The sequence below is a fragment of the Fusarium falciforme genome, chromosome 1 (genome assembly GCF_026873545.1).
Source record: "Fusarium falciforme chromosome 1, complete sequence".
Classification (NCBI taxonomy): domain Eukaryota; kingdom Fungi; phylum Ascomycota; class Sordariomycetes; order Hypocreales; family Nectriaceae; genus Fusarium; species Fusarium falciforme.
In genome coordinates this window covers 3,340,504-3,363,136 of record NC_070544.1, presented here as the reverse complement: position 1 = coordinate 3,363,136, position 22,633 = coordinate 3,340,504, and the positions used below count along the sequence as shown (strand labels likewise).

Below are 22,633 nucleotides of genomic sequence, written 5' to 3'. Positions count from 1 at the left end.
CATCATCACGTTGAGGTGAGCGTCACAGCGCAGCGTCAAGTCTATATCGTGCCATATATACAACCTCGTAACCTTCCTTGTAGATTACAATTTTTTTTTTGCCATCCCTTCCTCTGACGGCCTGATCATCAAAGGCCTTCTTTTTCATCATTCCCTACCAATCCAAACAACAGAAGCATAAAGAAAAGTCCCGCATCGGGTATCGTTTAGTGGTGGAAGAGACGGATGTTCTGCTCCACAAAGGTGATGCCGAGCTTCTCGGCCGTCTCGAAGACGGCGCTGTCGTTCTGGCTGCCACCAGGGGCGGCAATGTAGTTAACGCCTGAGCGAGCAACGCGGAAGACGTTGTCGATGAAGGGGAACTGCAATCCATGTTAGCAAATCTAATGAAACTATAGTGCGAGATGGTACTTACGAAAGCGTCGCTAGAGACGCAGACCTTGGAGAGCTGCTTCATCCAAGCCTCACGCTCCTCGGCAGTGAAGGCGGCGGGAACCTCCTCGAAGACAGCCTCAAAGGCCTCACGCTCAGGGCCGTCCTTGGGGAGCTGGCCGCTGACAAGCAGGTCAATGGCGTTGCTCTTGTCAGGGCGCTTAGTGCCCTTCTTCCACTTGATGCCGAGGACACGGGAGTGGAAGCGCATCCACCAGTTGTCGGCCTTGTCGCCGGCAAGACGGGTGCAGTGGATACGGGACTGTTGGCCGGCACCGAGACCAACGACCTGGCCGTTGACGGCGTAGCAGACAGAGTTGCTCTGGGTGTACTTGAGGGTGATGGTGGCGATGGTAAGGTCGCGAGCAGCATCAGCGGGGAGGGAGCCGGTGTCCTTGGGGGTGATGATGGTGCTGAAGTGCTTGGGAGAGATCTGGACATCGTTGCGGGCCTGCTGGAGGTTGATGCCGTAGACGCTGCGGGTCTCAATGGAACCGGGGTGGTAGTCGGCATCAATCTCGAGGACCAAGTAACGGCCGCCCTTCTTCTTCTTGAGGATCTCAAGGGCCTCGGCCTCGTAGCCGGGGGCAATGACACCGTCAGAGACCTCCTTGGAGATGATCTTGGCGGTGGGGACGTCAACGACGTCACTGAGAGCAATCATGTCACCAAAGCTGCTCATACGGTCGGCACCTCGGGCACGAGCATAAGCCTGAGCGAGGGGAGACTGGTCAATGCCCTCAATGTCGTGGACAAAGTAGACTTTCTTCTCATCCTCGGTGAGGGGAAGGCCAATGGCGGCACCAGCAGGAGAGACGTGCTTGAAGCTGGCGGCAGCGGGCTTGCCGAGGGCCTGCTTGAGCTCCTTGACCAGGGGCCAGGCGTTGAGGGCGTCGAGGAGGTTGATGTAGCCGGGAGCACCGCCGAGGACCTTGAAGGGCAGGTTGCCTTCGGTGACATAGGCGGCGGCGGGCTTCTGGTGGGGGTTGGCGCCGTATCGGAGAGCCAGGTGCTGCTGGCCGTTGCCGGCGTACTCCTTGCGGAAGAACTGGGAGATGGCGGCATCGTAGTCGGCAGTGTGCTCGAAGGCCTTGAGGGCGTACTTGTTTCGGCTGGCCTCAGTGATCTCGCCCTTCTCGAGCTCCTTGAGGAAACCGGCGTAGTCCTGGGGGTCGCTGAGGATGGTGACACGCTTGTGGTTCTTGGCGGCAGCACGAATGAGGGTGACACCACCAATGTCAATCTCCTCAACGGCCTCGGGGATGCTGACATTGACCTTGGCGACGGTGTCCTTGAAGGGGTAGAGGTTGCAGATGACATAGTCAACCTTGTTGATGTTCTGCTCGGCGAGGTCCTTCTCATCGGAGGCAAGGTCTCGGGCCAAGATGCCGGCATGGACGGCGGGGTGGAGGGTCTTGACACGGCCAGCCAGCATCTCGGGGGCCTTGGTGATGGCAGAGACGTCCCTGTAGAGATCCAATTAGCCACCAATGATCAGGTAGGCTCGTATTTGTTATTGTGTACATACTCGACAGGGAAGCCTGACTCCCGGATCATCTTGGAAGTGCCACCCGAGGCAAGGATGCGAACATTCTGCTGGACGAGACCCTTGGCCAGGTCCAGCAGGCCGGTCTTGTCATAGACCGAGACGATGGCGATCTTCTGAGAGGACATTGTGATGGAGAGAAGAGAAGGGATTGATGATGGAGAGAAAGGGAGGGGAGGAGAAGAAGATTTAAAAAGGAAAAAGAGGAAGAAAAAGGAAAAGCAAGGCTGTACAACGAGTGGGAGTGGTTCTCGTTCGCGCCCGGCGAGAAGGGGAAAAAAAGTTTGGCGGGGTAAGAGGCGATTGCGGAACGAGGATTCGAGGGAGGGGGCGGGGCAGGAGCGAGAGAGAAAAAAATGAGCACAAGAAGTGCTGCAGTTTTTGGTGCCCGGCGTGTTAGTGAGGGAAATTCGTCATCTATGGAGCTAGTAAATTGATTTCAGCCTTATGATAAGTCTTCCCGCACCAGACGAAATACTAATCGCACCACCATGACGAAGGGTAGAGAACTGAGATGTATAGTATGATAAGAAGGTAAGAATAAGAGATTAAAGGGCAAATAAACACAGGGATATAGCTACAGTGTATAGGCAGCCTTATTATTCTTATTGGCATGTTGGAGACGTCTAGGCTATCAAACCAAGGAGGTAGGGGGAGGTTATGATAGCTTCACATTGGGCTTCAAGGTGCAATTGTGTGGCACACCTACAAGCCCTACTTAAGCAGTATATTGCAGCATAATACTGTTATGGCCTGAAAATGGTCTCGATATTTCTTTTCACATATCTTATCAGAATTTACTCATTATAACCATCCATCAACTTTATACAATAAACAACATTTAAACACACGATGAACTCGGTCACGTGAAATACAGCTCTTGACCCCTGTGCCAGAGTGGATTTTCCACTATGACCCACTCCAATTTGCACGCCCGAGGTGTAACACACATGAGGTTCCAAGTGCTTATTAGCGGAGCTAGCCGCTGGAGATGGAGAAGGAGGGAGGAGGGGTCCTGCCATGGGTGAATCCATGAAGGCACGCGCGCCAGCCTCAAGTTTAGGTCGTCATCTATGCCTTGGTTGTCTCGAACTTGACGCTGACACAGCAACATCACTACCAGCGGCAACCAACAAACTCTCTTGGCTATTTACTGCCTAGACTCTCCCCCCAACATCACGTCGGAACCTTCTGACGCCCTCCAACTTGGTCCTACCGCCAGCTTCTCGATCCGACTTTCCCTGAGCTTCGACAAGCTCCCCGCTCTCGAGATAATACACCCTTGGGCTTCAGCCTTGTAGGACTGCGGATGGGCTCTCCCCCTCATCTCATACAATCCTACCCCTCGCCTTGACGTCCCGACTCCTCTTCCACCGCCAACCGCCCGAATTCTTGCATGTCTCCCCCGGAGCAGTCCGAAACCTCTTCCAGCCAGCTTGTCCCCGACGAGACGCTGCCTAGCAAACCCGATGTCGAGGTGACATCTGCCAAACACCTCGCCGCGGGGGAGACCGATACAAGGGAACGTGACCGAGATGCAAGCCTTGAGCATGCTCCAAAGTCAAACAGCGGCCCCGAGGGGGACTTGATCGACTTCCAGGACCAGCCCTCGAGCGTACCGCTGCAAGGCGACAACGCAGCCGCTGGGGAGCCTCAGTCGGAAGTGGCCAGAGGAAAACAGGTCGCTGACCACCAGCGAACCGGGAGCGATGCATTAAACGCACAGTCCTCATCCCTGGCGACCGTTAAGCCCATGATACTTCCCTCGTCGAACGACACCGCTACGCAGTACCTCACCGCCGAACCCTCCACTTACGTCGACCCCACGCCTGCAACCCCAACAACTTCTCAGCCACCTTCAAGAACTCCTTCAAATGCCGCCCGCTCGCTTCACCCCGGAGAGACCTCTCCTTCCAAGTCAGATGCCGAATACGACGAAAGGCGGTACCTGAGCGAGGATGAGCAGGAAGGCAGATCACGGTCCGAGATTCAGAGCATCATGGAGCAGTTCAGTGAGGTAGGCGGCGGACCCGGCGAGGAAGAAGTCATGAGCCCCAGGCTAGAGATTGCGTCGCCCATGCTGGGACACCCTGTCCAGCATCCTCCCCGAAAGTCGAGCCTCGAACCTCTTGCACCGTCGATATCTGGACAGCTTCAAGGCCTACACATCTCGACCAGCTCACCTCCCGCAGCAGGATCAGTCGATGCCGGCATCGATGATCATGGGCCACCAGTACCCCCCAAGGATGGAATCCATGGAACGCCTCCACGCCCCAAACCAGAGCGTACTGCGAGCATGGCCACTCCAAGCTCACCGGCACAAGCGTATCGACCCCCACCTCCCGAGCCAGAGCCAGAACCAGTTCTTCCCTTCGACTTTCACCGTTTCCTAGAGCAGCTTCGGAATAAGAAGGCAGATCCAGTAGCGCGATATCTCAAGTCATTCTTGTCGGAATTCGCCAAGCGGCAATGGATGGTCCATGAGCAGGTCAAGATTATTGGGGATTTCTTGGCCTTCATCGCCAACAAAATGGCACTCTGCGAGGTCTGGAGAGATGTTTCGGATGCCGAGTTCGACAATGCTCGTGAGGGAATGGAGAAATTGGTCATGAACAGGCTGTACACGCAAACATTCTCTCCCGCCATCATGCCGCCCAAGCCCATCCCTGGGGCAAAGCCCAAGCGAAAGGGAGGTGATATCCCCCTCGGGCCTGGCCGGCGTGGTCAACATCAAGAAGATGTCGAGCGGGACGATATCGTTACCCAAAAGATTAACATTTACGGTTGGGTCAAGGAGGAGCATCTGGATATTCCACCTGTTGGAGAGAGTGGGCGCCGCTTCCTGAAGCTGGCTCAGCAAGGTCCGCGCATTCAAACTATGTGTGGTTTATCGCTAACTTGGAGCAGAACTACTCAAAATCAAGTCGTACAGAGCACCACGCGACAAGATCATCTGCGTCCTGAACTGTTGCAAGGTGATCTTTGGTATAACGCCTATGCCCTCCCTCAGCTGACAGCGTCCACTAACGCGGCGTAGGTCTATTGAAACACAACAAGTCGGACTCATCGGCCGACTCTTTCATGCCCCTGCTCATCTACGTCGTTTTGCAGTCGAACCCTGACCACTTGGTCTCTAATGTGCAGTACATCCTTCGGTTCAGAAACCAGGAGAAGCTTGGAGGCGAAGCAGGCTACTACTTGTCCTCCCTGGTAAGACATTCATTAGGTCAAGGAGTTTAACATACTAACAGAGCCTCAGATGGGTGCCATTCAGTTCATCGAGAACATGGATAGGACGACTCTAACCATCACGGATGATGAGTTTGAAAGGCACGTAGAAGCAGCTGTCTCAGCTATTGCCGAGAAGCATGCAGCATCGCCACCAGCGACCCAACAGCCCGTATTTAACGAGAAGGCGGTACCTCCTGGTGAGCCGGCCAGCCGACAATCTCTCGATGGGCAAAATACGCCCGCACCCCGCCGTTCAACGTCGAATGATGGCTACACGGGTGATGACAAGGCGGCCATTACAGGCCTTCTCAAGACAATCCAGAGACCGCTCTCCACGATCGGAAGGATGTTTTCCGACGAGCCTGTTGCCACCAGCGAGCCAGGCCCCAGTAGTGCACCTCGCACTCCAGCACCGCTAGAGCAGCTTCGCCAGAGCCGTGAAGAGCCCCGTGAACCCCCACACCCAGCAGCAAGGCACGAGCTATCGGCAGAAGAAGCAGCTGCCCGGCAAGCGAGTGCCGAAGCGGCAGAAGCCCAACGACTCTCCCGGGCTGAGCACGCGAATGTCGTCGAAACGTTGGCAGGCATGTTCCCAGATCTAGACAAGGAGGTGATTAGCGATGTGGTATACGAGAAGGAGGGAAGGTGAGTAACATGCATGATCCATCGTCCTTTGTTTCGGTCAACTCAGGCTAACACACCTCTTTCCAGGGTTGGACTAGCTGTTGATGCATGCCTTGCACTATCTACGTGATGAGGCTGGGGTGTGATGAATAAGCGGGGTTCAATGTTGCATTGCAATGGATAGTTATTGTTAGCTCTACTGGTGCTGTACTTTGTTGGGCGATTTGCGAAGCATCACAAGGCTATCTGGGATATGCCATTGGGGCAGATGGCAAGTTACAAGAGAAATATCACAATATCCAAAGCAAGCACATGTGCCTGTAACTGTGTTGAGCTGGGTGTCTGCATCTCGAGCTGAGTGTTTCCAAGATGAATAAGAAAGGCCTGTAATTTGCATTCAATACGAGATGATACAAATTCCTAGTAAAAGAGCACAGCCTAGCTGCATCGTCGTGTTGGTCTTGAATGTACCCGAAGCAAAGCATCCTTGTCAACGGACCGGGTTGACTCATCTGGCCGGCTGAGCTCAGACCTAACAGAGAGGATGGAGTCGTTATATAAACTCAGCCTGCTTCTATCAAGTATCCAAATATTGAGCTGAAAGCATCCTACTATCAACCCAGTTTCAAACTCGTCTTTTCCCCATCATGCCGCGAAAGCTCGTCACCGTCCGGCAAGTATCAGCCCTCACACCAATCCCCGGCGCCGACCGCACCGTCGCCGCCTCGGTCGACGGTTGGACATGCGTCGTCGCCATCGGAGAATTCAAGTCCGGTGACCTCGGCCTGTACTTTGAGATCGACTCCCTCCTGCCCGGGTCGGACCCCCGGTGGGCATTTCTGGCAAACCCCGCTCCGGATGGAAATGACAACGGCCCCACACCGGACATCCGGATCAGGACGCGCCGGGTCCGGGGCGTCGTTTCGCAGGGCCTGCTCATGCCGCTGTCCAAGTTCCCAGAGGTAGTCGCCGCCGTCAAGAGCCTCCCTCCCGAGGAGCTGAAGGAGACTAGTTTCGAGGACATGCTCAAGGTCCGCAAGTTTGAGGATCCCTCGACGTTGTTGCCTGTCTCCGGCGGTGGCACTGCCCTACCAGAGTTTCCCTACTTTATCCTCAAGACGGACCAGGAGCGTGTGCAAAACATGCCAGAGGTGTTTGACTCCCACGCAGACGAGGTGTTCCAGGAGTCCACAAAGATGGACGGCTCCTCCATGACGGTGTTCTACGTCCGCGCCGACAGCCCCCACTACCCGCTCCTGGCCCCGGAGATTGTAACCGACCCATCGGGCTACTTCGGCGTATGCTCCCGGAACCGGACACTCGTCGAGGGCCACCCAAGAAGTCCACCGCTCTTCTGGTTCACGGCACGGAAGCTCAACCTCCCCGCGACACTCTCGGCGCTGGGTAGAAACGTAGCCATCCAGGGCGAGCTGTGCGGGTCTAGCATCCAGGCCAACTACGAGGGCTTCCCCAAGAACACGCACAACTTCTTCATCTTTTCCGTGTGGGACATTGACGCCCAGCGCTACCTGCCTCCAAGGGAGGTACATGATGAGTGGGCGCCGCGGTTGGGTGTGCCGCACGTCCCTGTGCATGGATATCGGCTGTTGCGCGAGATTGGAGGGAGCGTGGCTGAGCTCGTCAAGCGGGCCGAGGGCCAAGGCGTCAACGGGAGGAAGAGGGAGGGCATCGTGCTGAAGCGAGAGGATGGCGGGTTCAGCTTCAAGGCCATATCGAACTCGTACCTGATTAAGCACGGGGAGTGACGGATACGATACGCCAGTAAGGCTTCATAGAGCTCGCACCAAGTTACGAAGGATACCATTGACAGTGTTGCATAGTTAAAAGGTTCTATTGGACAAAAAGATGGTGATGCGCTTCCGTGGTAAAACAAAGTCTTTCGCTTCAATACCCCCCCTCCGAAGTGAATTCGGTCCCTCCCTACCCAGATTGTCTTTGTACATATAGCCAAGACCAGACTCTCTCTCAACAGACAAGAAAGGCTCGGCATGAGCGTCATATGTACAAGCAGACCAGGGAATAGAAATACAAGAGTCATGGATCGTGAGGCTTAACTGCCACTGTCGTTCAGAAGCCTCTGTAGCCGCCCCCGTTTCCGTACCTGTATGATTGCCTGTTGAGAGGGCTGTAACCACCGTACTCGTTGTCATAGCGCCCCATGCCTGGCGGACTTGGCGCTCTATGGGCCCAGGCTACAGGGGCAGCGCCTTGAGCGTGTTGCGAGTCGTTGTGATCCATGGCGGTCAAGTCTCGGTAGTACGAAGGAGGGCTCGAAGAGTAATCGTTTGCCCGCAGGCCTTCCTCAGCAGCAACATAGTTGTCACGGGACATGGACCGTTGGTGCTGCTTCTCTTGAATGGGGACCGAGACGGGGAACATGTTGATGCTAGTGTTGGTGTTGTCCTTGCGGTCGAGGAGGAGCGAGTTGCGGGCGTCCAGAGGAGTGAGCGTGTCCATGTCACGCTGAGCTTTCTCTGTAGGTTGTTGGTTAGTATCAGAGTCATCCATCAGACCATGTCGAGTCAACTTACCCATCTCCTTTCTTCGCTTGCGGTGGGGGTTCTCCTTGACCAGGAGGTTGATGGCGTTCCAGATAATGAGGATCACCAAAAGACCAGTGAGGGCGGACTGCACGGCGATCAGGACTACGCCAGCAACCGTCTTGCTGTCTTGAGGAATGTTGAGCTCATGAACAAAGATGAGAATGCAAGCCACCGACAGGACGCGCACAGTCTGGATGGCGATGCCGATGATGTTGCCAGACTTGCGCTCAAAGGGCCGAGCCCAGACGAGCAGGATGAGCATGATGCTCTCAACGACGAGCTGGGCAATTGTCTGGGGCAGGCCGTTTCCATCGCCAACGGCAAGGGTGCAGCCCTTGGCGAAGAGGTAGACGATGGTGGGGATGAAGATCCACCAGTACTCCTTCTTGTACGACTCGTAGAAGAGAGAGTACTTGATCCAGATCTCCTTGTTCTGGTACAGGCCATCAGGGCTACCCTCGGAGCTCTTGAGCTTGCGGACGGTGCTGAAGATCTTCCACGTGAAGAAGGCAAGGATGGCGGTGAAGATGGCCAGCGTCACACCAGCCAGAGTCTTTGCCGCCCACGAGTCACCTTGAGTGAATTGGAACACGCAGTACAGAACCCAGATACCGTAGAGCACCAGGATAAGGTGAGTGATGGTTCGAGCGATGGAGCCCCAGTAATGCTGACGGAAACCAGCCAGAGACTTGGGGAAGCTGGCGAACAGAGCCCAAATCTCGAGAATGACCTTGACCAGAAGAATACCGACAATGATGGCGGCAATGATGATGGCAACCACCAGCAGAACAGTCATAAAGGTGTTGGACTTGGGCACGCTGTACTGCTGGACAAAGGCCGAGATTCCAGAAACGGAGATGACGTTGGTAGCACCAGACTCGCCAGATTCAGAAGATTCGCTTGAGCCGCCGACTGAAGTCTCCAGCTCACCACGGGTGGCCAATCTGGCCAATGACTCAAAAGTGTCGAAAGCTCGCTTGACCTTGAATGAGTGCTGCTCCGGGGTGCTGGTCGAGTTGTCGGGGAAGACGAGCGTAGCGTTCTTGAGGAATTCGACGCTGTCCGTGGTGAGGTCGCCTCCTGTCATGCCGCGAAAGTTGTCGATGGAGATCTGGATCTGCTGCCAGGGGATGATACCAGCCGAGAAACCAAAGTTCTTTGCGAAGCTGCGGTACACGGGCGGGTAGTCGACTGACAGCATGCCGTTCATGGCCATGCCCTGGAACCATCCCAAAGTCTCTGCGAAGCTGGGACTGGGGATACCACCACTGGCAGCGCTAGCACCACCAAGAGCAGACGATGCGGCCGTGGCACCAGAGACGACGAGGGCGGCTCCAATAACACCGACAGAGAGGTAAGTTACGGCGTTAACCGAGGCAGTCTTGCCGTTTTGGACTTGAGATTGAATACAGGCAACCTGCTCTTTGTCGTCGTCGAGACTCAAGAGCTTAAGAGTCGCTTGAGCAGCAATATCGGGGACCTGGAAAGCGATGGCAGGGACCTTGTTTGCCCACTCAGCAGGGATCTTCTGAGTGCCCTTGGCAGCGAAATGGTCAGCAGGTACGGGGCAGAGCTGCTTGATACCCTGTTCGCAAGGGTTGAAGCTGTTCTGATAGACTTGGCGGCCGTATGCTGTCACTTCGAGATAAGCAGACACGTTCCGTCTCGTCTTGCTAGTGCCGGCCACATCAAAAGTAACCTCCTGCTTGTCGTTGTCGTAGCTAAGGTTAAGCCTCTCAACCGTGATGTCGGGAACGGTACCGCAGTCGGAGAAGCCAGAAGTCTTGAGAACATTGTCACCCAGAACGCCAGTGACGAGAGCCGCGGCCGTCGCAACCACCTTCCATGCGCTCCACTGTGAGTGAGATCGAGTCATTTTCGGAGAAAGTGTCGTACAAGGAAACTAGAGAAAAAGACGGGAAATTCGTAACTCGTTCGCGACTGAATCGAGTTGTTGGGCTTCGAAAAGTGTTGGTCGTCAGGGTATAGTCAAGAGACACAGTTGAGTAGTGATATCCAAGAAAAATTGATATGGATAGCGGAAAAGAAACCGAGAAATAGTTGGAAATCGTTGGAGGATGATGTAAGGAATGGTATCAAGACGATAAAATAGAGATGTAGAGAGAGACTGTAGCTGAAGAGCTGTATGTGTAATGAATGGCGGAGATGCAAGTTATCTCAAAGGTTAATGGCAAGGCAGTGCAAGCACGCGCAAAGATGGCCGAGGATCAACCTGGAAAGAAAAGAAGTGAAAGGGCAACGAGTTGCCTAGACGCCCGTGAAGTTCCAACGTGCCGGCGTTTGATCGTTCGTGGGTGTCGTGTGTCGTGGAGGTGCTGAGTGAGGGTGTCGTGATGGGGCGGGCGACCAGTCCGCTTATAAGGGAGGGTCGGGGCTTTTTCGAGTCTGTCTAACGGATGGGATGGGCCGATTGGGCGCGTTATGTGATGCTGAAATGAGAGGCCAGGAGTCGACAATGCCGCAAAGGAAGCAGCATGTCCTTCTTTGGACGGAAACAGTTGCAAAGAAAGACAATGAAAAAGGAGAGATGAAGACAGAAACGACGCTTGAGATGGAGTTTGTACAATGCAAAGGACCAATGTGATGAGAGAGAGAGATGAGGAGAGGGAAGAAAGAGCAAGAGGAGGGAAAAAGAGGAGAAGCCCAAGAGAAGAAAGGATAAGACAAGACGGGACAAGGAAGCACGAGCAGAAAAAACGAGAACTAAACGGGGATCCCAACCCAAAGGTGGAGGAGGTTCCAGGTTCTGAGGTGCGGTCCATGATCCATCCATCAGGAAGGAGGGAGGGAGGCGTCCCTTCCGATTGATAGACGCCCCAAACACCAAAGGGCCTCCAGTTCACGGGCAGGAGCCAACCACCAGCGGGGGAAGCTACGACCTACGCCTGGAGTCGCCGCAGTCAGCAATCAACAACAGCAACATCCATCCAGTCAGTGGGCAATCAAGCAATTCGGCCATCCTTGAGCGTGAGAACGGCTCTGTCGAACCACCACCGACGACGGATCGAACCCCTGAGACGCCAACCCAAGATCCCTGACCCGCTTGCCAGGGGGGCCCCCTCCCACCCGTGGAGCCTCAGTGGACCGTCAGCCAGGGGCTCGCATCAAGGGTCCTGGCTCAAGGCACACTCACACTCGTTTTTTGCTGCTTCCAGCGGCTCTTCTGCCCGTCCAAGCAGGTTCTTGAAAGTCTTGAGATGCAGGGGTTTGACCCTTTGACCCACAGAACCCGACCCTCCCTCTCAGACGGTGGCTTCTCAGCGGCTGACCAGTCCCAGGCCAAGACGCGGTCGACCCCAGCTTCTTCTGAAACCAGCTTAGGAAAAGAAAGCTGTTCCCAGCCAGCCAGAGCGGTGGGCTTGGCCTGCTCCATATGCTTATTCAACGTCCGTTCGGGTTTGTGGGTGGTTGTGCATGCACATCTCGTCTGTCGTCTCAGCTCATGTGCCAACATCCATCATCACGAACTCGTCTATCGGGTTTCTCCTCACTCTCTGTGAACCAGATATGAATTGAATGTCTCTTGAATATTGATCAATATGAACCAACCGCTCAATGTCTTGAGCTGCCAAGTCTCAACCTCGACTCGACTATCCAACCAACCTTCTGGCGTGAAATGATCTGCCACCCGCCTCAAGCCTCCCGACCGCAAAATCCAAGCACCCATGCTTCATCCATGGAAGTCATGAATTGCCCCAAGCTCCTCTGTCCCTCGTCAAGGAATAGCCCGTGTCCAACCTCGGCGCCCTCCCCCTTGGTCGAAATCACGTCTTCCTTTTCTGCAGGTCCAGGCCCACGCGGCATCAAGTGCTTCAAGCCGGCGTGTTCCACACATATTGCGTCCCAGGTTGCCCTGTCTATGGAACACAAGACGAATGATAAACCTCTGTGCCGCCTTTCCGTCCTCGTTGTCATCAGCAAAGGCAAACCAGACGCTCGGGAGGAAGCTACGCTACGGTGCCACCGTTGATCGTAGTCCAGACACTCGGCCGTGTCAAGTTATGTCGCCACTGACTCGATGTTCCATCACTGACTTGTCAGCGTCTCAGCAGCCGCTGCTGCAACTTCAGCTCAACAACAAGGCAATCCAGACTCTTTTCGTGTGCTCGTGCTCTGGCCGATCTGTCGAAAAGAATGTCACGAGTCCTCGGCCCCGAAAAGGGAGACCGGGCACTGACTGAAGTCGACCCTGTTCGGTCTTTGATGAACCCAGCGCCGCCACCACCGTCGTCGTCGCCAACATCCATTTATTTATCCATAGATAGAAACATTGATCCATCCATCTATCATCTCCTTACTCAGCATGGCCAGGGTTGACGCGGCCATTGCAAATCTCGGTAACCAACCCAGCCACAACGATCCTTGCTTGGCCAGACTCGGTCACATTTCTCGATTACCTTGTTGTAATAGACACTGAACAGAGAATGTCGCGTAGCAGTAATAGCACACGCGAGCAGATGAACAGAGAACTAATTACAACAAGCTAGTCGATATCAGTCTGCTCAATCTCCCTCATCTCATGAGACCACAAAATAAGCCAGATTTTTTTTTAACGCCCATCAACCTCAAACGCCCGGTCGATTTCACATACGGCCCAAGCGCCTCCCAAGCGTATCCCAACTCTATTCTCCACCACACACTCTCAGAGTCCATATGGAATCCACAACCGCCCCAAGCCCCCTTTTGAGACGAAAAGCTTGGCTTGCAATCGCTCTTTTTAGACCCAGGCTTCGTCATCCATTGCTCACGCGAGAGGCGTGTTCCCGCTGAGCCTCCCATGTCTTCCCCATCTCGTGCCGCAGCCGGTATATTTAGCAATGCCAAGTGCAGATCATAGAGTCTCGATGTTATCGCTGCAAGATGCAATTTGACATTTTCATTCATAAATCAGACCCTGGCGCCAGCTTTGTATCCCTTTCTCGTCTTGCTTTGTCTCAAATCCCTCCTTATCCAATGTCCCTATGGTGCCGTTCCAGATTGCTCTGCCTCAAAGCTTCGAGTCATCCGTCGCCAACACCCTCGCCTCCCAGAGAACCCCCAGAAAGAATTCAAGAAATCTAGTCGGCCCAAGAAAAGAAACAGGCTCTCGCCTATAAGCCCAAATCATCGTCCGTAAGAATCGTCATGGTATCCCAAATACATTGCCATCCTCCCCTTTTACCATTCATGGTCTGGCTTATGCCGCCAGACATAACAATAATCCCCAGATCCCGCTTCACTCGTAGACGGTGCGAGCCAGGACAGCCGCAGTCATCACTCATGTCCTCAGGTCTCGGGCTAAACATCCTCTTGCTAATATCCAGGCATCCGCCCATCGCTCCACATGTTTCCGCCATTGTTGTTGTTGGCATTCAAGTTTGGTGAGTGCGAATAAGGCGATACTGATCCCTGTCCACTAAATGGGCTTCCATTGCCGCTGGACGGGTCCATTATCCCGTCGTACCCCATCTGTTGCATCGGTACTCCGTGGTTTTGCTGAAGCCCAAGCGCATTCGTTTGGGTGTATGAATCTACCCCGTTGCTCGGCATCATATAGCCGTTAGGGCCTTGCTGCACGTAGCCCCCGTGGCGGGCAACAGGCATTTCCTGCATCTGCGCGGCGTGGTTAAAGCCGCTGTGGTTAATAGGATGCATCCCCATCTCCGCATGCGGATTGGGCCCGACATTGCCAAATTGGTCTTGGTAAAATCCAGGGGGTTGTTGATATGCGTCCGTCGGCATGACTGGCTGGTAGATCAGGTGGCCCGGTTGCTGAAATTGCATCTGTTGAGTACTAGGTGGGAATCCCCCGCAAGCCCCCCCAGGGAATTGCATATCAGAAACGGTTTGGTCGACAGGCGTTGTGAGGATGTTTCGTGGAGGAGGATCCTGAATTGGGCTGATGACAGTGTCTGCTTCGAGCTCACTGGCCTTGGCATCCACCAGGCGCAGCACCGGCAGTGATATTTGCTCCATGTGGTTTGCCAGGTGAACCGTCAGCTTCTTCCAGGTCGGGAACGCCTTGCCACAGAACCTGCAGGGCTCATCTTGTGGCCGCTTCGTTGTCTCTCGGTGGCACTGCTCAACCTTTTGCCATGTAGGCTCCGCACCGCCTGCCTTCTTTATCGCGGCCTTGGTCTTGACCCTTGGCTCAGGATACTTGTGCTCTCGCACGAGATGCTGAAGGAAGTTGTCACGTCGATAGCACTGGTGATGGCAAGCCTCAACATCGCACGTCCACCATTCAAGATGGCGATGTCCTTCGTTCTCGTGTCGAACCCAGTCAGCCTTGCGCTTGAACATCTTTGGCTCCCTGCACTTGTCCCAGGTGCAAGTGAAGGGTTGCACATCCTCATGAACGTGCTTGGTCCAGTCAGAGGGCTTCGTAAACTTCTTGCTCGTGTAACAAAGCTGGCACTCAAACTCGGCCGGCAGCCGGCTGGTCGGAGGCATGGGAATATCCTGGCGGAAGCTCTCATGGTTGATGGCACCCTCAACCGGGGTCCCGTCATCGACATCGTTGGGCGATGAGAGAGGATCAAGTTCTTGGGGGCTATTGTTTTGGTCGAGAAGAGCAGCCGAGCCACCTCTAGCGATGCACAGGATACCGGAAGGGCACTTGGCACCCAATCCGAGGTGGGTAACCTTGTTCTTAAGCAAGGACTTGTAACGTTGCACTTGTTGATAAGCAATACGATCAACAAGATAGTTATTGGTGTTGGCCAAGTCGGGATTCAGATCGATGATGTGCTGCTGGAATCCTTCAAGGTTGGGAGTGATGTTGTCGATGATGTTGGGGTTTGTCTTCATATCGGATTCATCCAGGTCCTCGTCATCGTCGTCTTCATCGTCATATTCCGTATTCTTGGTCTTGGCCAAGGCGGCTACGGGTGGTCCTCCCGTCTCACGCTTCCACATCGACACAAGAGTCGGGTGGCTCTCTGTCTGCATGCTGGCTGGTGTCGGCTTTGGGAGATCCGACTTGCTTCGTTGTCGCCGGATGGAGCCCTTGATAGAGAGGCTGCCAAAGGGACTCTTCGGCGAAGTCACAGATGCCACAGGTGTGGCACTAACGGATCCATTGCGGGCGTGTGTAGTTCCGATGGATGCAATGTTGCTACCCATAGAAACTATAGCCGTATTGATCGACGGCATGGGCTTCTTGCCCCAGCTTCCCATGCGGACCGGTGGCGCAAGACTTTCGCGTTTGTTGGAAATGCTATCGCGCTTCGAGTCTTGGCTTCCTCGGCTATCGTTGCTTGGTATACTCTCATCGTCGTTCCCGGTGCGATTACGCTTAAGGATTTGAGAGGTACTAGGCCGACGCACCAATGTTCCGAGACCCCTGAGCAGGCCGCCTGGCTTGCTCCCCTTGTCCCCTCGGCTCACAGAGAGCTTCTTGAGAATGCCGCCGCTGGTGACTTCGGACATGTCAAGATCAAACAGACTAGGGAGACTTCGCCGGCGGGTGCCCCACGTGGCCGCTCTTGAGATGATCGAATCAGTGTCTCGACACATTCTTTCAAATCTCTCCATGGCAGCTGCCGACGTTTCTGGCTGATATCTCCCATCTGCTCCGTTTCTGATGCCATGCACCATCGGAGCATCGGCCCAGTTCCGGTCAGCAGCAATCAAGTCGTAGTCTGTTTGGTTCATTTCGCCTTTGCCATGATAGTAAGTCTGGCCAGGGATGACCCTGTTTTCGGTCTGGCGGTTGAATGGGACCCCGTCATGAGCATCATCACGTGGGCGATTGAGCTCATTGATAGTGTCCTGAGACGTCTCTGCCGGCTGGACAGAAAGGTCATTCATCTTGTTGATCAACCAGTCACCAACCATTCCTTTCCGCTCCTCATCGTTTCGCCTAGTAGCCAGCTCGTTAATACTTGGCGTCTCCTGCGAGGTACGGTTGTTGGGGTCCAGCCCAGCATGTCCAGTCACTGAGTTGCGCTGCCATTGCCCTGTGGAGTCACGGACTGCGGAATTGTCGCTTGAGGATATCAAGTCCCCGGCCGACTCAAACCCGCCGCGAACTGTAGTCGGACTATCCTCAAAGGAGCGTTCGATAGAGGTATGAAGAGGGGTCTCATCATCCTTACCCCACATTGAGACAGTAACTCGAGGACTAGTCATGGCCGCAACACTAGGCGCCAGGCCGTCTTCGCTGGACCGGCAGCTGCTACTCTGACTGGGTGTCAAGGAGGTCTGTGTGACGATGGGAGGTGGGTTGAACTGCTTCTGAATCACCTGTGGCGAGATGCAATTGGGAAGCTCTGGAGGGGCCGATCCCTTGATCGCGTGGGAGAGGTCACTCTGGGGGGTTCTTGTGTGCACCGACGCCGTTTGTTCGGGAGTCAATGGATTGTAGGTGTTGATGTCCACATCCTGGCCCGACACAAGACCGGGAGAAATAGACGGGCCAAGCACAGCCTGGTCTCCAAGGAAGATAGGATCGACTCTCTCGATGTTGTTGAAGTCGGCGCCGAAGAAAGGGTCCTCCTCAAAGTCGCTATAGTCACTGGGCTGGTACTGGTCAAGGCTAGAGTTGGAGCCGGGGGTCTCGAGGTAGTTGATGGGCGACAGCGACTCGCTATCGATGCGCGACAGGGTGGGTGGTAGTTGGTTCGAGTCGATGGAGGAGGTCGATGGGCGTTGTTGGCCAGGGAAGGCTTGAGTATGAGGGTCTTGGACCTCGAATGTGGAAGCCATGGTTGCGACTGGGAGGAGAGGGAGGAATGGGAGTATATATGCAATGAGTGGATCTTGACTGGGCGTGCTCCCTCTGTCAGATCACAGGCTGGGGATCATGGTCCTGGGGACCGGTGCGCGGCGGAGGAGGTGGGAGGTGGATCGGCTCCGTTGGAGAGCGATCGTGGCTGCAGAACGAGGCCGTCAAGGTTCAGACAGGTCGCGGCGACTGGTAGGATGCAAAAAACAGGAGCCGCCGGTAGGGTTGAGAGTGACAGGTGAAGGAGAACAGTATTCCCTTGAAGTCGGGTTGAGAGGAAGAAGGAGGGGGAAAGGGCTGAAGTTGGAACGCGGCGTCGCGCGTGAAAGCGGATCAAAGAGCGCTTAGGGGCGCCGATGCCCCTGCTCAGTTCAGGCAATTAACCCAGGACAGCGAACCCACAGAAGCAGGAGACACAAGAGATCGGCGCAGGATTGTGGCGCGCAGGTTCAAGCAGACGGGAGGGATTGAAGCAGCAGCAGAATGTGCAGAGAAGCGAGGCGAGTGAGTGAGTGAGTGAGTGTCTTGTTGAGGGGCAGCTGGCAGGGGAGATGTGGGAGGGGGGTTTCACTGGAAATGGAAGCCGGCGTCTGTGATATGGGCGGAGGAGGGGCTGGCGACTGAAGTGAGAGCAAATCAGAACAGGCCAGAGTCGGCGGCGCAGGGACAATACTGTGCAGAGGCTGACTGGAGGGCAGACACAAAAGCGACTGTGGCAGAGGCGAAGGTGGATGAAATGAGGCTTGAACAGTGAGGGCCGGCGTTTTGATCCCAAGGGAAAAAGACGAGGGCGGTAAGGTCGTGCGGTAGTTGGCCCAGAGCGAGGGGCGTTGCAGGCGCAGGCGTGACATCCATCCATCCATCCAATACTGTACAGCCTGGTCCGTCCCCTTGCTTGTGCGAGCCATGCTGGAGAGCAGAGGACCAGCGGGTGCCCAGTCGCAGGGTTGGAACCGCCGGGGAAACGGTCGTTTGGTGTCTATTGCAACCACAGACCACAGCTGGACAGGACTCTCGCATCAGGCCCGCTGGAAACGGTATGCCTCTATCGCCCGTATCCATCTCCGCTAGGCGTTCTGGATGGGGGGGCTTTGGAGCCGAGGCGCATTCAACCCAGCCCCACGCCCCATGAGAGACCCTTGTTCCAGCTCGTCCATCATCCAACCATTCAGAGCCTCTGGCCCATCTCCCAAGGCGTTTTCCAATGCCCCGACTTGGGAACGGGTCAACCACAACTGGTGCTTTGTGTGTGCGTGCGAGGAACACCAGTTGCGGCGGAGCTTGTCTTGGTTCGACTTTGAACGAGGCAGGGCAGGGGGCGCCTTTTGGGAACCATTACAGAGCATATTGTCGTACCAGACACACACCTCAAGCGATGCTCTGCAACCCTAGCGTCGGGGGGGAGACTCCATCAGCCTTGTAGGGTTTTTCTGATGTCACTGCTCTGCTGTCGGCGTGAGACGTGTCTCGGCGACGAGGCACTTTTCAGTCGGTTGTCGGCTGGACCCTGCCGCCCTGTTTCGACCAAGCATCCCTTCTTTGTCTATCACCGCTCCCAGGCATCCGAGCTAATACCATGGCGATGGCCTGCAGGTATCAGGCAGAAGCGGTGCCATTCTTGTTTGATTCCCTGCTTGAGAAGATACCTCAAACTTGACGGAGTTTTTCCACTTTATGGTGCGGCTGAAACTGGAGTTGATTGAGGAGGGACACAGCCTCTCGCCTGTGCTGCGCATGCATGGTGCGATAGGTCTATTGCCTTGTCGATCACCGCTCGCCAGCTCCTCTTTTAGGGCATGATTTCTGGAAGTCTTCCCGTGTCAGCTGCGGCGTTTCTTTGAACCTCTGGGCAAGCCTCGGTAGAAACGCCGTCAGATTTCATCATTGACAGACCATTGTCTGGGAAACATCGGCAGTCTCCATAGACATGCTCTAATGCCACACTGTCCATATCAAGGGGTGCGAAAAGCGCCTTACGCAGCATGCGTTGTCCTGACAGGCACTTGCTTGCGCGAGGTTGCGGATCTTGCATGCAGTGGTTTACGCCCGATTAACGTTTGAACAAGAATCTCTCGGTCGCATAGTTGGTGGATCTCGGGGACTGTGGGCAACTGGTCAAGCTGAAAATAGTCTCAGGAATAACCTAGACCAACTCCGTCGACGGCAATGATTCAAATGTGACGTTGAAGCAGGTGTCTCTGCAGCTTTCCCCAGTTTTCTCCCAGCGGTCCTGTCAAGAAGTCATGATGAGCTCCTGATTGGGCAACGATGCGCAACCTGGAAAGCGCTCAATCGTGATGCAAAATGTGCCAAGATGTCGGTCCCTGTCAAGGTCGGGAGTAGCGCGACCCTCAGCGGCGGGTTGTTACTGAGTCCAAGCGTCTGGAGTCACAAGACTCGGGCGATTGACTGCCAGGCAGGCCAAGTACAAATAAACCCACGAACCAACCTCGAGGCTGTGTGGCAGAAACATGGCTATTGGGCAGAGGAATTCAATGTCGAGTCGAAAGTTGCCGGCGAGTTGCTGAGTGTGAGATCAAACTGGGGCGGTGCTCCGTCAAGCACAAGCCATGCGGAGATTTGTTTATCTGCCGCTCGGTTCTGTCATCTCGAAAACATGGATGTGCTACAAATGGAATGAAGCGCCGGATGCTGCATTCATTCGCAAGTTCATGTGTCGTCTCTGGTTCTTGATCGCCGTGGCTTCTAGGTTGGTTCATGTGGCCATCCAAGAAGGTCCCCGACCTTCTCTGTGAGGTGCCCGAATTGCCGATTGCACGTGACGATATTTCCTTCCGAGCGTCGCGCCTGATATGGCGCCCATGACACCTTTGGCCCGCTAGTCCGAATCAAGCCAATCCATCTTCAACTTCACTTCTCCATCTTCACTCAACGTCGATGCTCTGACTGTTGTCCTGCGCCCAGCTTCATCGCCTCTGGCTTCTGCATTTTAGCGGATCGTGCACGTCCTCTGTTTCTGCAAAACCTCGCTGTTCTCTCCTCACCTACCTACGCCCGAGGGGCTTTGCTGCATCATTACGCTGCACCGTGCTGTAGCTCTCGTGCGACTTCTGCCGCCGCTGTGCCCATCATGTTCCAGGTCCGTGACCGAATAACCCGCAAGCACGTATCTGCTAGAATGCTTCTTCTGACAAGTAGTTGTCGTATAGCCCAATCCAGATGATCAATTTCACCTGCGCCTCCACAGGGCGCGGTCTGTCGTCTTGACAACTCAAGAGTAGGTGGCTTTCTGCTGCAGACATAGCCTTGATCCAGATCTCTTGTCCGAGAGCAGATGGATCTGGCCACAGGCTTCCATCTCCTTGGCACTTGGCTTGGATGTCCTGTGGGGATTTCTACCCCTCACTCCCGTAACCCTGCCCCTCGTAATGCTCATCTCTAACCTGCCGGTGTCTCGTATAGGCTCGTGGAGATTCGGGCGGCTCAGCGCACATTCGAAGGCGCATACGTTCGCACAGCCCTAGGTCAATTCTCATTTGCCCTGATCATCCTCAAGATTTTCACTTCAGAGTTCTATGCCATCGGCGCTTTGTTCGCAGTGTATGGAGTGGCAGTGATGCTGGTGGCCATCTACCGTCGCTATGAGGGCAATCACCAATTCTTCAATTCCGCGTCACCTGATGGAACACTGAAGCGCAAATTTAGGACGAGCGGGAACAGTGTTTTGCTGCTGACGGTCCTCAGTCTGAGTGCTTACGTGACGTTGATGGTGCTCACCTGGCGTCTGGTTTCATAGGGGCGATTTGTGGCGGTTTTCTTGACAGCTTTTCTAATGATTGCTATTAGTACCATGTGGAGGAGCTTTATAATGTTCACTCGGGGGGCATAGCGGTGTTTCTTGGTTGGGTTTCTTGGCTACTTTTCATTCTGGCATTATCATATTCTCATTATCCATCAACCTGAGTCTCGAGTGCTCCAGTGCCGCTCAACTAACCCGGAGCAAGAAGGGAATCTGTGCCAAGCGTCGTCGCTTCGATTGAACCAGCCTATGCCACACAATGGCGACAACGACGACGGGGTTAACAAATCCCAGCCCAATCACCCAGGGATCCCAGTAGGTCAAATGCTGCTCAGGCATTGTCACCAGTAGCGTCCAGCCGCAAGCAATGAAGGAGACTGTCAATGCTCGCTGGGCCACCCAGAAGTCGTATTCGGCCATGCCTGGTGCTTCATCTGAGAAGACACAGATGCATTCGGGTAGACAAAGCGCTCTTTGAGTGCGCTGACCATAATATATCACGGTCTTTTCGATTTCCTTGCAGGCCTGTGCAAGGAGATGGTCCACGCATGCAGCGAAGAGGTGTCCCATAGTGCAGACTTGGCGGTGGCTGATGAAGGCGCTTGAATGATGATGAGCTTCGGAAGGTGCACTATTGATAAGAGCTTTGAAGGGGACTCACTCTGTTTTTGATCTGCGTTGATCTCTATCGATATCTGGAAAGGAGTTCTGTGCGTGCTTGATTGAGGTTTGGGTTGGATATGAGGTCGTAGTCGTCGGGAATATTGAGTTTTTAGAATCACGTCGCCACCAAACACTCATGAAATGTATTTAAACACCGTGTCCAAGTAAACGGCTTTTGTGGCCGATTGCAATCTTGAGTCATGTAGTACAATTGAATTGGCCATACCTCACAAACCAGCGCCAAGTTGGGTCCGTGATATCAATCATGGTGTTGAGCCCTTGATGCCCTAATCTTTCAGCTGTAGTGCTTCAAGAATAGTACGGGTCCCATTGAACCAATAAAAGGGCAACTAGACTGCAAATAACAAGAGAAAAGTACCCATCATTGCATCGCATTCATGTCTTCCTTGCTGAAATCCAAACTTCCAATAGGCCCTGAGGGCACGTGCCTGAGCCGGATCCGCTACCCTCAACCAATCCTTTTGCTGCCGACATGGAGATATTGAATATGGCGCCTGCTGTGAAACCTCAAATATCGGGCCATGGAAATAAGATGAGCTCTGCAGCTTCCATCATGAAAAAAGAAACGAGTTGAGGCCGTTTGACTGCGGCTAGGCGGAGTAACGTTACGGCGCCAGCGCGTGTGATTGAAATTTTTGATCAAGCCTGACGTCTAGATGCTTCATTAAACACCATGGAGACCCAGACAGATGCTGCATGTTTTGATGGTGCATCTTCCTTGTCCCGTCATGCACCTCACGGTCCTTCTCATGTGGTTTGCCGGCCAGCCATGCTCCGCCAACGTCCCCCAACACACACGGCCCCCAACAAGCGGGACCAAGCATGAATCGGCTCGCCCAGCAACTCTTTGACCCGTCTGAGTTGGTACGTGACTCTCACATGAAAGCCCACAGGCCGCTGATGTCCGATTCCAGGCTCGGCTCCCCCAGCACCCGTCCAGTTCGACGAAGGTAACGCAGCCGGTATCGCTTCGCCAGAACAAGGTCAAGCCAGACGATGCATATCATACAGATCGGGTTGACAAATCCCAAACCTGTAACAACCGGGTCAAGCATCTTGCCCTT

At 54.5% G+C, this 22,633-nt stretch overlaps 6 protein-coding genes across 6 annotated transcripts; 3 read left to right on the top strand and 3 right to left on the bottom strand.

The window, feature by feature from the left end:
* Nucleotides 1–206: 206 nt before the first annotated feature.
* Nucleotides 207–2,106, bottom strand: NCS54_00092900 (Hypothetical protein; the record flags this gene model as incomplete). Its single annotated transcript, XM_053146565.1, has 3 exons — nucleotides 207–362; nucleotides 416–1,898; nucleotides 1,961–2,106. The coding sequence occupies 3 exons, from the start codon at nucleotides 2,104–2,106 to the stop codon at nucleotides 207–209; spliced, it is 1,785 nt and encodes a 594-aa protein (XP_053002540.1).
* A 1,268-nt stretch (nucleotides 2,107–3,374) lies between these two features.
* NCS54_00092800 (Hypothetical protein) lies at nucleotides 3,375–5,963 on the top strand (the record flags this gene model as incomplete). Its single annotated transcript, XM_053146564.1, has 5 exons — nucleotides 3,375–4,839; nucleotides 4,886–4,963; nucleotides 5,016–5,188; nucleotides 5,238–5,854; nucleotides 5,921–5,963. 5 exons carry the CDS (start codon nucleotides 3,375–3,377, stop codon nucleotides 5,961–5,963), a joined length of 2,376 nt encoding a protein of 791 aa, XP_053002539.1.
* Nucleotides 5,964–6,480: 517 nt separating this feature from the next.
* On the top strand, nucleotides 6,481–7,599 carry NCS54_00092700 (RNA-ligase domain-containing protein; the record flags this gene model as incomplete). Its single annotated transcript, XM_053146563.1, has 1 exon — nucleotides 6,481–7,599. The coding sequence occupies one exon, from the start codon at nucleotides 6,481–6,483 to the stop codon at nucleotides 7,597–7,599; it is 1,119 nt and encodes a 372-aa protein (XP_053002538.1).
* A 322-nt stretch (nucleotides 7,600–7,921) lies between these two features.
* NCS54_00092600 (TRP-N domain-containing protein) lies at nucleotides 7,922–10,273 on the bottom strand (the record flags this gene model as incomplete). Its single annotated transcript, XM_053146562.1, has 2 exons — nucleotides 7,922–8,328; nucleotides 8,386–10,273. 2 exons carry the CDS (start codon nucleotides 10,271–10,273, stop codon nucleotides 7,922–7,924), a joined length of 2,295 nt encoding a protein of 764 aa, XP_053002537.1.
* Nucleotides 10,274–13,710: 3,437 nt separating this feature from the next.
* On the bottom strand, nucleotides 13,711–17,106 carry NCS54_00092500 (C2H2-type domain-containing protein; the record flags this gene model as incomplete). Its single annotated transcript, XM_053146561.1, has 1 exon — nucleotides 13,711–17,106. The coding sequence occupies one exon, from the start codon at nucleotides 17,104–17,106 to the stop codon at nucleotides 13,711–13,713; it is 3,396 nt and encodes a 1,131-aa protein (XP_053002536.1).
* Nucleotides 17,107–20,216: 3,110 nt separating this feature from the next.
* On the top strand, nucleotides 20,217–20,882 carry NCS54_00092400 (Hypothetical protein; the record flags this gene model as incomplete). Its single annotated transcript, XM_053146560.1, has 3 exons — nucleotides 20,217–20,225; nucleotides 20,296–20,363; nucleotides 20,549–20,882. 3 exons carry the CDS (start codon nucleotides 20,217–20,219, stop codon nucleotides 20,880–20,882), a joined length of 411 nt encoding a protein of 136 aa, XP_053002535.1.
* Nucleotides 20,883–22,633: the final 1,751 nt, after the last annotated feature.